Source organism: Pleurodeles waltl, chromosome 6, assembly GCF_031143425.1.
Source record: "Pleurodeles waltl isolate 20211129_DDA chromosome 6, aPleWal1.hap1.20221129, whole genome shotgun sequence".
NCBI classification, from domain to species: domain Eukaryota; kingdom Metazoa; phylum Chordata; class Amphibia; order Caudata; family Salamandridae; genus Pleurodeles; species Pleurodeles waltl.
In genome coordinates this window covers 470,975,414-470,988,626 of record NC_090445.1, presented here as the reverse complement: position 1 = coordinate 470,988,626, position 13,213 = coordinate 470,975,414, and the positions used below count along the sequence as shown (strand labels likewise).

The following is a 13,213-nucleotide window of genomic DNA, read 5'->3' as shown; positions in this document are numbered from 1 at the left end:
TCTCCTCAACCTGTCCAACTCTTGTCTCTCTTACATTGGTTTTATATCTGTTGTGTCTATCGCTTCATTGTATCAGGTCCCTCTATTCTTTTGATGTCCTTCTCTTCTGCATCTAACCTGCCACTTCGGTCTCATCTGTCATCTCTCTATGGCTTCTAGTATGTCCTTCCTCTTTGCTCAGTGTCAACCACCTGTACCATTCTCTGTATAATACGATGCTTTACATTGCCCCGTCTGTCTGTGCCTTCTAGGACTGTCTCTTCTTTTTCTTTTCCCTCTATATCCCTTCTATGCCGGTCCCTTATGTCTCTGCTTTGCCTATCTCTTCTGTCTCTTATGTGTCTTCTTTCAATATGTCTTAAGTAGATAGTAGCTATTTCTTTTGTTCGTTCATCACCTCAAGGCCCCTGTTGTGGCTAGAAGTTTGCTTTACCCATAGGTAGGAATGCCACATAGCAGACATACACATTTGTCTATCTCCCTGACTTAAAAAATATCTATTCAGACCAATTTCTGAAAGGGAGGTTGGCTGGAGTCAGCCTCTTTGTGAGGCAGTCTGTTTCTTGTTTTGTGAAGATAATAAGCCTTCGTTCCTTCTATAGAAACTTGACTTGACTCTTAACTTGACCTTGCACTCTTAAAGTGTTTGGCATTATTGCCACAAGCACTCATAGTCTTCATGGAAACAAGGCCTGCGTGATTGTGGGTTTATGATGCAGACCCCCAGGGACCCGTCCCAGTGTTCTGACCTGTAAGGTGATCGCTTCCTCCTTTGAACTCTTCTCAAAGAGGATAAGCGTCCTGGTGTCTGCTTTCCCGATCCCCTTTGTTCACCACTTAAACTGATGCCACCCGATCTGTCATGATTTGCTTTCACCTGATCACCAACGTCTTCTACCTGCTGAGTGACTCGAGGCGCTGCGTTGGAAAAGCGCCCTAAATGTCAATCTCGTACGTGACCCTAGCTGCCGCCACTGTCGAGGAGACACATCAGTAGCCTACTCAATGATTCCACCTGTCATGCGACTCAATGTGTGCATCTCTGTCTCCTTGGATACACGCCATACCACTTCCTTGTCCCTCAAGGTACAGCATGTCACTGGGAGCGCGTGCTCATGCACTCACTCCATGGCCACCCTTGACTTTCCAGTCTGCAGCCATCTCGCCAGGGTAGTCCTTTCTTTGACACTAAATGACACCACTTTTGTGACCCAAATAGCTTTTTGCCAAACATTGTACAGACAAATGCTTTTAAGTCAGCGACATGGTAAATAACTATAATAAGTATTTCAATTAATGCATGAATATGCAAAAGGGGGCCTCAGGAATGTTTCTTATTTTAAGTAGTAGAAGCACTCCTTTCCTGTCACCTTTGCGTTTTTTCACTCAGCCCAGAGAGAGGCAGCCCTGTCTGCTCCCTTTTTGCACACTTATATCTGTGTGTCACGTGGCACACCGTGCGCTTGCAGCTAGGTTAGGTGGGCTTGGTCCACTGAGCTGTGATAAGCGATTGCCCGAAGTGGCTCAATGTGAAGCCCTCCTTACCCACTGTTGTACCAGGGAAGCGATGTGCCCACTCTGCTCGGGCAACTTACATGCTCTGAAGGGTGGGGGGCAGAGCAACACCCCTCGAGCCCCTGGGGTGCACCTGGACTTGGCACAGCAAGAAAGCTGTTCCTGTAGCGGACTATGGGCTTCAACGTGTTCAGAAGCGGAGAAAGGCCTTTTCACCCACAACAACAGCACGGCTGAGGCTTTTACGTTATATAGGCGTAATGAGTCATGAGCATGATGATGTCAAGACTGTAAGGGCCTTCAATCTTCCCCTAGTCCTGAAGAGGCCTGCAAAGCGTTTCTGGCGCAAAAATGTCGACATTATATGAAGGAGAAGTTACTTTCAAAGTTTTAAAGAACAATGGAGTCATATGGACTTAGGAATAAAGAGAAGACATCATTGCCCATGTCTACGATTTTTTTCTGTGCAAATATCTCCACGTGGATTACATGTGAATTAAATACAGCAACCACACCTGTTATAAGGAAGAGAGTAGACATCCTGTTCAGTATCCGGCAACTCATATTTTGTATTTGTGAAGGGTTTATTTATGTATTTTTAAAGATACTCCAAGGATTTGAATGTGGAGTAGTAACATTACATGGTCAACCACAAACTAATTGAATAAATTGTGTTGATTTGATTTACTCTTAGGACGCAGTTTAACTGAATCATTTCACTGTGGTTAAATTTTATAACCAGAATGATCCCTACAGGACACCATGCGTGTGCTTTGAACGGGCGCAGCCCAGGTACGGTGGGGTTATTTGGGCATACCCCTATATGTGTTGGCTTTGCTCCTCAGTGCCCGGTCACCTGGCACTGCTGCTCAAGCGCCGCTCGTAAACCTTTGCAATGGCGGCGGAATGTGGTGTTTGAGCTCCTCCGAGGCTGCTAGCTAGTGGACTCCTCTGAGAAATACCTACACGAGCGTCCGCCATCTACCTTCCCCCACGTCGTATTTGTTCCTTATTTAGGTGCTATATACCTGTTCAAGGGACTCTTGGCACCGTTGTGAAGAGGCCTACGTAACTGAAGTGCTGTCTTTGTACAATATGAAGGCTGGGCTCCATGGATGTGAACTCAGGCCGTGCAAGGAGCACTGGAACACGCAGACCTATGTTTCAAGAAACAAACACCAGGTTGGTGCCTAGTGGGGCGATGTATCTGTTAATCTCTTCGGGGGTGGGGAGGCAATAGGGTATTCTTTATTGAAGCAGGTCGAGGTCACGCTAATGGCAGGTTCAGCATACCCGTGCAGTGCCATTTTCTCCTCTTTAACATATGTTGACATTGGCGCTATGGCACGGCTCATCCACACGCTGGCATTGATGCCATTTAGTGGGGAGATGGTGATTATACACGTGGCAGCCTCTAACTGCTCCTGCCATATATGAGTATTGTTACTCTATGATCACCAGTCTGTGAAATGCCAGCCCTTGCATGGCAGTGCCACCCTGCACAGTCACTGCACAGTGCTTGTCTGCCCTGTGGCTCTGTGAGCTTGTTGGCAGCCGGTGTGCTCATGTAGGGAGAGAGAATCTTCGGCCCCTTAATATATTCATAAGGCAACTCCATCAGGCCTCTCCATTTAATAATTGTAGGCCACACGCAAGAGGTTGGCAGGTCCCTAAAGGGTAGCGCCTTGTTAAATATGTCACTTATGCTCATGGTCTGTCAGCTAAATGAAGTCTGTGGTGAAGAGCGTCCTGTCACTGCACGCTGGCGTGCCCAGCATAGAGCCGCCAGGCCGAGATGCTGAGGTTTTTAATTGAAAACTGGTCTCAGGGTGCTGAAGCTATCCAAGGGGCTGGTCCAGGAAATGTGTGTCAAGCTTTTTGTTTCTTAAATTGTACCTGATACTGGTACTTGCACAATTTTATAAGCACTTTAATTTGTCTCTGATAGGTAACTGAGCTGATGTTCAATGGAAGGAAGGGGGTTAAAGGTGGCTGAGAGACTTCCAGGATCACACAGCGCGGTCAAAGGAAAACCAGTATTGCAACTCACATCCTATTGCTCCACCTTCATTAATGCAAGTCCTACTGTATTTCTCCCATTTTAAGGTGGAGCAAGAGGATCTCTCCCTTGGAACATTTGTCTCCCGTTTGCATGAGGATGTCCTTAGTACAGTCAGTATCCCATTGGCAGGAGGGCGTCCAATTAGAATGAGGATTCTCTGTTGACAAGAGCGTATCCTGTGAGGGGGCAGTAGAGTCTGATGCTATCTGAAGGATAACACTGAAACATCATTGAAGGTTTCTAGAAATTGGGGTAGGTTCTTTTCAACCTGGTCAAAGTAAGTAGGATTAAAGCTGGCTTTAAACTTTCTTTTGACAATGAAGCTACTGATGGTAGGTGGGATAGGAGGAGTGCTTTCAGGGTTGGCTTTAGAGCAGTGCGACCGTTGCGGCCCCACCGGGCGCTGACCTGGATGGGGGGGCACTGACCTCAGGGGCGCACTGTGTTTAGCAATAATTTACGAATCTTGCGATTTAAAATCACCTGCTGAAAAGTTCCTTATACATCCAGCCTTCAGGAAGCAATCAAAATGTCAAGATAGCTCTTGCAATTAATGTTCTTGCAAGACAGAGAGATCTTGTCCAGTGTCAGTTTTGACTCACCATAAAGTAGCACAGAGGGTTAAAATGCCTGCAGCCAAGAACAGACCAGTATTTTATGTGGACAACTGAGTGGATTAGTGAAGCCACACTTTACCAGCGCTTTAAAACAAATGAAATGCATGTGAGAGAGAGGATATGGAGAGATGAGCACACTTCTGCCGGTTGGTAGTGAGTGAATCCGAGGAGGTGGTCATGGGGTGGGGAGCGGCAAAAAACATTGCTGCACCGGGCGCCACGAGCGCTGAAGCTGGCCCTGAGTGCTGATGTGGCAAGAGGCTGAGGCATTGAAAGGTTTATGGGCCTGCGATAATGTGTCCAACATCAGATAGGGATTATGAAGGTTTCATATGCATGAGTGTTGGATGAATGAGTGCTAATGTTTGCATAGAGAGAGGACTGGGCTCCAAATTGTATTTTTGTATTTTGGGTTGTGGTTTGGATCTCTGGGAGTGATGCCATTAGGGATGGGAGGCCATAGAGAGTGTAGGTTGTGCTGAGGGCCACAGGTAACTAAAATACATTATTGGGAGTGAGTGCTACTGGATGGGAAGATGAATTTGAAGCAGGCAGTGGACTCTATGGCTGTACAGAAAAGGATGATCTTCAGCGGATTTGGTAGAAGTCCGTCTCTGCCACCTTTATGGACAGTGACACAGCCATGTGTGCAGTACAGCGGGAGTGCCACTGTCGCGTGGAGAGATGCAGGGTGCTGTCATCACTGCACTATTAAACAAAGAGGAGGGTCAGTCGAAATAATCTTTGATACATCTGGTTTTATTACATGTACATCTTGAACTCCACAGGCGCCGTGAGATAGAGGAGCTGACAAGTTGGTCATCTTTGTAGATTGTTATATTTTAGATACGTGGTTGTGTATAAGTGCTGGAATATAAGCTGTAGGTGACAGTACCCTCTAAAAATGCATGGGCTTTATGAGATGCCGGATATCTTGAGTGACAGCCACGAGTCCTCGGTAGGAGGTGACATATGAGGAGGAGAAGGCAGAGATGGGAAGCAGGAAGTATATAGGACCTGATTGTTGGATATAGTTTGCGCAGTAGATAGGGCACAGCATGTAGGTCTAGTCACTCCTCAGAGGGGAGCAGGGGCTTAAAGATTAAACTACTAGTACTTCTGCTCCTACTTCTGCCTCTACTGCTCTTTGTGTGACTGGCCACTCTTGTATCGAGCCACACAACCAGCGGCCACAAGTAGCAGCCGATGGTGGATCCACTTAGATCAGTAAATGAATAAAAAGACCATCTCGGTTGAGAGAACGGACTGATAGCAAACAGCAGTTTCCAGCGCCCCCAAAACAAATAATAAAGTAAATAAATAACAAAATGACTGCTGTAGGTGGGGTGGTTGGTTGGTGGAAAGCAACAGGTAGGGAGCAAAGGAGGTGCACCAAAGCGCTTTATGCCACGTGGAGCAGCCTGACAGCAAGCAGTGGCAGCAGGGCCCTCTTAAAAGTAATTACAATTACTGTGAGGGGTATTGTTAGCACTGGAGGAGCATATCGAGGGATGGGTGACGAGGAGGTAATGGACAAGAGTAGGTATGTGAGAGAGGCGAGCAGCACAAGGGAGATCAAAGAAACACATGCTCTCTCATAGAGCCCTTAAAGGAAAAGAAAAAAGTAGTTTCCTAAATGTGAACAATGAAAGGATGAAAGTTAGCCAATCAAAGGGGTGGGAAAGAGTCTGTGCTCTAGGGGCAGGCCAAATACTAGAAGAAAAATAAGAAGGCAAGATAAGGAATAAGAAGCATGTAAATAAAAGTGACAATAAAGCCAACTCACGTAAGCAATGAGCAGACACTAAGCTAGATGTCAGTTTTTCGGATGCTCTCAAGAGGCTTTCATCAACAGACAGCTACACACTGTCTCTAGGTGAGATCTAAAAATGGAGATAAATGATCCTGTACATAGGACAATATGCATATTGAATACATTTGCGGCAGCACTTTTCTCGAGGAATCATAACACCAAAATCATGGTACATGCGAAAGCTGTGTGCGCATGTGCACATCTTAGGACAATACCCTTTTCAAACGTTTCAACTTAAACATTCAAGTTGATGTTTTTATTTGATGAAGTGCTGCATTGTGAATGAACAGTGAATATATTATCTGGGAAAATATATATTTTCTACTGCAAAAACAAAGCATAAGGAACCTTTAGTTCGGTCGATGGGTTCCATTTAGCGACAGTCTTGCCACCTGCCCAATAATCCACAAAAGTGGCCCCTGCATTTATTTGAAGAGCTCTAACAACATCTTGGCAAATAAACAAAAGTCATTAATTATATTTTAAAATAGAAAAAACATTTTGAAACACTCCGAGAGTACACCATTGCAAATAGTGTAGGATTTCCATGCTGATCTTCAATACCGTAGAATTTAGATTAATTTTTTTTTCAAGCACTAGTGTTTGGTCCTGAAATCTGAAAATCAATAAGCATGTATTTTATGGTTGAAATAATGACATGCAGATTATCCAGAAAGAGTGATGTGTTTTGAAAAATCTTACTATGTGAGATAAAAGTGTTATGGTAGCTTTCTTGAGAGTTTGCCAATGTGATCCTTCTTTTATTTCGCTGACTTCTCAGATCTGGTATTTTATCTCATAGCCCAGGGCATTCTGGGATCGCAGCCTTATGTTCTCAGTCAGAATTATTATTTTTGGTTGCTCTTTGATGACAGATTTTTCATATTATGAAATTAGCTCTAGGGCTTCGGGTTCCCCAGAGTCCCAGCGGTTATGATAATGCATATTTTAGATCAACGGCACACAGCCCCAAATTGTGCACTAGTAAATCTACTCTAGGGTATGTCATTGGCAGGAAAGAAAATAATATTGACAGAGTGTTGTTCCCCGGCTCGTGCCTAGACAGAATGCTGGAAGGAAGAATTAAGCAGTCAGCCGGGTATAGGAAATTGATTTCAGGGTGAATGTGGCAGGGAAGAATTGATTCCTAATTTCCATTTTGCGTTCATCCCAAAATATATTTCTCCTCTCAAAATGTGTAATATTGATGATTTTGCTACCAGCAGAGACTAGATTTTTTAAAATTCAATAAAGACTTGAAGCCTGTGGGGACAAAAGTACCAATAGTTTTCAAATCGCTTTTCTCTGCTTTGGGAGTGGAGGGCTTTTATGTGCTTTGCCTTTGGTAGAACCGATCTAACAGGGTGCACAGCCCAAATCATTCACAGCATTAGCCTAGGGGCTTGGTATACATTCAGGGTAATTTTAAGCATTGCTGGAATGTCAAAGCAGAAATGTGAACTTTTAGAGGAAATTACTGACACTGTGGTAATTTATGTGAGACATCTAGGCAAGATCAACATACATCTGTTTGTTAGCCAACAAGTGAAACCTGCTCGGGTTTTGGAAGCCCTGGGATGCATACAAATTCACAATCAGCAGAAGAACTAATCAATTAAATGTGGATTTAAGATCTTGCTTTGGAGAACTGGTATTATCACCAGGGAGAGAGTGGAAAAATAATATAGATGGTGCACATGTAGGAGAGGTTGGCAAGAACACGGATCATCTATTCCTACAGACTACTTGGTCTTTGAGAAGTTAACTACATCTGCTCCTGGACACTGCTGAGTTTAGGAAAAGGCAAAGCCATGGTTGTGAGAGGAGCAGTATTTTAGGGTATCCTATGATTTTTCCTCCTCCTCTGCTCTTGCACCAGCATCAGTCTGGGTTTTCAGATAATGCAGTGTGGCCTAGGTATTTTATTTCGTTTTTTTTTATTGGTAGTCACGTTCTCCGAGTAAACTGTTGTGTCAGCACATACCTATTATTTCATTTAATATGTTTCCTTCAATGGCATAAGTAACTGCCCAGTCCAGGAGCTTCTTCGTCACATTCACATTGTGATCATTTGCTTGTCAGATGGAATATGATGGAATATGTTCCTCATAGAAAAGAAGAAATTGAATCAAATGAAAGACTTAACTTCCACGGTATTAGGGACCGGTACAGCACATTCTGTTGATGCAAAAGGTCTAAAACGTATGATTTCCTGACCTTAAAGTATATTCTTATGAGATACCTCATTGTGTTAAGCACCCACATCAGTCTACCTTTGAATAACCTGAAAATAAATTTGCTCCAAGCATGACCAACTTAGTCTTTCATTATTCTGGAGGTGGTGATGTATAAAAACTGTACTTATCCAAATAATATCTTATATTTAAGTACCAACAGTCCAACCGATTTGAAGAGAGTTCTATGTAAATGGTAAATATATAGCATTAGCATTATTAATCAAGAATCAGGGTGCATTTTTGTCATGAATTATGGTGTGAATGTATGCATTTTATCATATGAAAGCACAATGAGTCTACCTACTAGCAAATCGAAGATCTGAGGTTGAGAGCACTATTTACGTACACTTTCTTTTTTTTAAAAAGAAGAATGCTGCAGTGTGCCATTTTTAAATTGCAATCCATTGTTCTGAGGTGTCTATGCCACTATGGCCATGATTCTTTGTGTGGAATCGGATTCTTGCTCAGACATCATTTTAAACAGGGAACAGAATTCTAAGTTTTGCAATAAACAGCATACCTCTGCAGACCTTCCAAAAATTCCAGAATTTGATTCGGTAAACACCATTTCTCTATGTAATTCCCAGCTTAACATCCCGGTGTAGTAGGTAGTTACCTTTCCAAGGTACTGAGAAGTTTAAGTAATGAAATTCTAAATCTGTAGCAGATGTTTGATGAATGCACCACAAATGGGATAAAAATGTAGTTTTATTTTATGTTATTATGTATTTATTGTGTACATGTGCAGTGTCTTGATTGAGGTCGTTCCATGGATTGACTATGGAAATTGACAGGATGGTGCTAGCCTTAGAATAATGTCCTTGTGGACTTAAACTCACAATATAAATAGCTACTGTGACTAATTACAAAGAAATGCTGGACGAGTATCACTTGCATAGGGTGGGCTTGGCTGATTCGTTAGTTGCTTTAGCAATAATTTATTGGTGGTAGAAATCGCACACAAAGGTAATGATTGTTTGGATAGTTTTAGCCGACAGCTAATAATCCATATCGGTACTTAGTTATGGTGGCTTTTGGGTCTTACCTGCATGTAGAGAATTGATCTTTTTTCTGTCCATTGTGTCTTTAAAATCTATTCAAAACAAGAAATAATTAAATAGAATCCTTGGTCTATAAGAGACCTCTTTTGGACCAGACACACAAAGGTAAATTCAGTGGTAAACAGAAGTTTAGAACCGAAATGACATTTTTCATGCCTGAAAGGAATTTCTAAAGGAATCCTGGCGGGGGTAAGCCAATTTACAGGGGCAGATGTCTCTACCACAAATGTGGAGATCTCCACAGTTGTAATTCCATTCCCTCTCAAGGAGTAGGATATTGGGCATTCCAAGTTTTTCTTGGAAGTTTTGGCATTTTCAAACTCTGAAACCTCCTGTGTTCATGCTGGAAAGGGTTAGATATTTACTCCGGCAAAAGGCTGTCTCTAATCTCCTATCACCATGGGAAGGCAAATTGATCAACCTCAGATTTGGTGGGTATGTGAGTGAAAGGCTTTCTCCTTGGAGAAAAATATTTTACTCCTTAATGGAATAAAGTATAATTTAAAAAAAGTTTGTTTGCACAGCAGGAGTAGGATCCCTCTGGAAAAGTCACATAACCTTCCCAGGATTATGAGTGGAAACCCCCACATGTGCAGTTACCACGGCATAATCCTGTGAATATTTGTGCATTCCAAAAAGTAGTGAAAGTACGTTCAGCCAGAGGTGCATTTCTTTACTTGTACATTTCGTATATTTTTAAGAAACAAGCCTTTTGAGTTGAATGTCTTTAATTTCAGCCATCATTTCCTATAAAGCTCACAGGTGTAGCTTTAATTTTGAAAATATAAAACTTCTCACAGATGCAAAATTATGAGTGGTGACTGCAATTAACAGTGACAAAAAATGCAACCCAAGTGTCTGGTGTAGCTCCTGCTTTAGACGAGATGTCACTTACTCGGCTGTTGGAAATAGTTTTTCTGCCTTGGATAAAGATAATGTACAGACAGTCACACTGCAAGCATTGTAGCGAATCTAACCTAAGATCATCAGGATATTCGCAGGTCTAGAGCAAATGTCACCTCTTGAAATATCCACGCATTAAATCTTCTAGTCCGCCACACTGAGAGATGCAGTCAAACTGAAGCCACCCAGAGTCAGATTTCTGCTAGTCAGTCGCCTTTGAGGATTTTTCAAGGTCAGTTTTATTGTCCTCACAAAGAGATTGCCTGAGGGAAAAATGAATGCATGCTGGTTGAGAGGTCCTCAGGAGCCCCAGAACAGGGCGCTTAGGGGAATCCCTATTTGGCCGGTAATTGAAAAGAAAACACCTTACTTTAACATGTGTCTTCCATCTTGTTCCCCCCAGGTGCTCTCGGAGGGATAAGTGTGAGCTTGCCGACCAGCCCTACAGATTTGCTACCAATTTCGCTCATTGTGTCAGTGTCACCGTGCAGCCAAGCAGCCTCTCTGTCTCCGAGCACAGCCTCCCGGTAAGTGCAGGGCGATCATGTGCCTTCTCATTTTCGTTGAACTGCGTGAACATGGCGTAGGTTCTGGCATTATTTGAATCCACACTATGTCCTACCCCCACACCCTCTCTTGGTGAGAGTGATTCCTGGCACAACTTGGGGAAAAGACAACACTTGATGACGCAGGCACATGGGAGTGGTGGGTCTGGGTGACAATAGTTGGCCAGGTGGGGATGCACGGAGGCAGCGCTTGAAGGCTGGTACTGACTAGGTGGGAATCTTGGAGGAGGCTGGCAATATGGGCTGAAAGTGGAAGCGGTGGTGCTGGCGTTTGTTTTTACACCCCACAGAGCTCCCCTGCTAAAGAGCAGGCGAGCGCTGTAGGTTGGTAATGTGCGCTAGACCACGGAGAAAGGAGGCCCAGCTTGTGTTGGTGAGTACATTGATTCTGGCAAAGGGTGGCAGTACTGTGAGGTGTGGCAGATCATAGTCGCGCACCAGGAAGTGTGAAGCATGGCTTTCGACAGTGGGACTGGTACTGGATGAGGTGAAGGTGCACTGAGGATGGTAAGGAGGCTCTGGTATGCGGGAGGTGGAAATCGTGGTGATGCAGGGCAGGTACTGGAGGAGGTGGTAATGCATGAGGGCTGATAATGATGAGAGGAAGCTGCATTGGTAATGAGAAAGGCGATAGATGCATTGAGGCTGCCAGCAGGGGTGAAGTGTTCTGGGGCATGGTGGATGTGGATAATGGAAGACGGATTCTATGGTCACCTGGGTTCCAATGATGCAGTACCAGGGGGCAGGGTGAAGATGAAGGCTGGAAATGGAGCACTGGGACTGAGGCAGGTCAGTTCCAGGGCTTGTCATCCCTTTCAGTGAAAAAGGGCCCACCCAGTGATGGAGCGGGATTTAAGATTGGATCTCCAGCAAAAAGGAGGCTGTCAGCATTAAAAGTATGTTCTGCCCCACCGTGCAGATGCTCACACTCTTCACTGTTAACGATTAGGTTTGCCTTTCGCTTACTTTGTTTCAAAATTTTGTAATTCTCCAGTTTTGGTGTTTCCAGGGGGCAGGGCCTGCCATTGGAATGTGGTGATTGGTTCAGGCATGGGGGCCCTGGCCTCGATCTGAAATGTATATTCTTTATCTTCAGCCAGCCTTAGTCGCCCCATTTCTCTCCCGCTAAGCTTTAATTTCTATTCCACTCAGTCCCTCTCTCTTTGCATCTTTCCCAACCTATGATAGTTGTCCTTCTCTCGCTGTCCCCCTACTTCTTCACCTCTCTCGCTCACCTGTTCCCCATCCCTCTAATCACATCCTTTTCATTCAAACTCTTTCCCAGCACCTCGCGCTCTTCTATTCTTTTCATGCTCCTTTCCCTGCTTCTTTCTGCCTCGTCTCCCCTCTTGGCCTTTCGCTATTCCCTTCCTCTTCCACTCCTGTCCTCTTATTTTGCTCCTTCTCCCCCTTCCTTCAGAAATTTCAGTGTGGCACATTTCAGGTGTACCTAATGTATACATTTCAGTTTTTAATTTTCATTGTAGTACTTGCATTCATGTGCTCACACCTACAGCGCTGCGCCTCCCAGCCTGGTAGTATGACATGCCCCACTTACAGGGAGCCCACAGAACTTCAGCCTTCCCCCACTGATGGTCACCACCATCAAAGAGGCCTCTGAGGCAAGAACCGTCCACCTTGTCCTTCTGGCACACATTTGGGGCAATGCACGAATGGCCATCAGGTCAATCTGAGCCGGCACAATGTTCTGCGGGGAAAAGCTCTAAACCATACAGAGCTATATATTCTTACAAACCGATATTTCAAACACAGGACAACTCCTCCCAAATGCTTCTGGGAGTATTAACCAATATTTGTGTACAGCAACAATGTGTTAGTAACGGTGTCCTTTTTCGACTGTAGGCACAGCCATGTTGTGGGCAATGACAAGGATTGTGGCATGCAGCTCGCCCACATATGAAGTGGAGGAGGATGGAAGGAGTGTGCCACACTCACGCATTGAGCGTGGGAGAACTGAAGGAGTGTGCCAATCACACGCACAGGGTGGAGGAGGATGGAAACAGAGGACCATACTTATGCACGGGGTGGAAGAGGATGGAAGGAGTGTGCCACACTCACGCACTGGGCGTGAGAGGATGGAAGGAAGATGGCATACACACCCACAGGGAGCAGGAGGATGCAACACACGTATGGGATCGGGGGCAAAAGAGGGTCCCACACTAACGCAAGGGCGTGGGAGGCTGGATGGGGGATGCGTATGTAGCCTTAGGTTGTGAGACATTTTAAACCAAGCCTTTGCCTGGGTTGCCAGCAGAGCAGCACGTCAAAGTATTGCAATTGACAACTGGCTGTCCAGGGGTTACAATGGCACAAGAATATAACTTGCTCATAGAGATAGATGAAAAATTCATCAGTGTGCTGGAGCATCATATTCTTAGAATCACATAGTATAACTTTAAGGTGTTAGCAGGACGATGC

General features: G+C 44.4%; 1 protein-coding gene across 1 annotated transcript in view; it reads left to right on the top strand.

The window, feature by feature from the left end:
- The window catches only part of PLXNA2 (plexin A2), a 473,762-nt gene that overhangs the window by 302,472 nt on the left and 158,077 nt on the right, over nucleotides 1-13,213 (top strand). Inside the window, exon 6 of the mRNA XM_069238625.1 lies at nucleotides 10,612-10,735. Within this exon, the coding sequence (XP_069094726.1) occupies nucleotides 10,612-10,735 (124 nt within the window). The remainder of the gene's footprint in view (nucleotides 1-10,611; nucleotides 10,736-13,213) is intronic.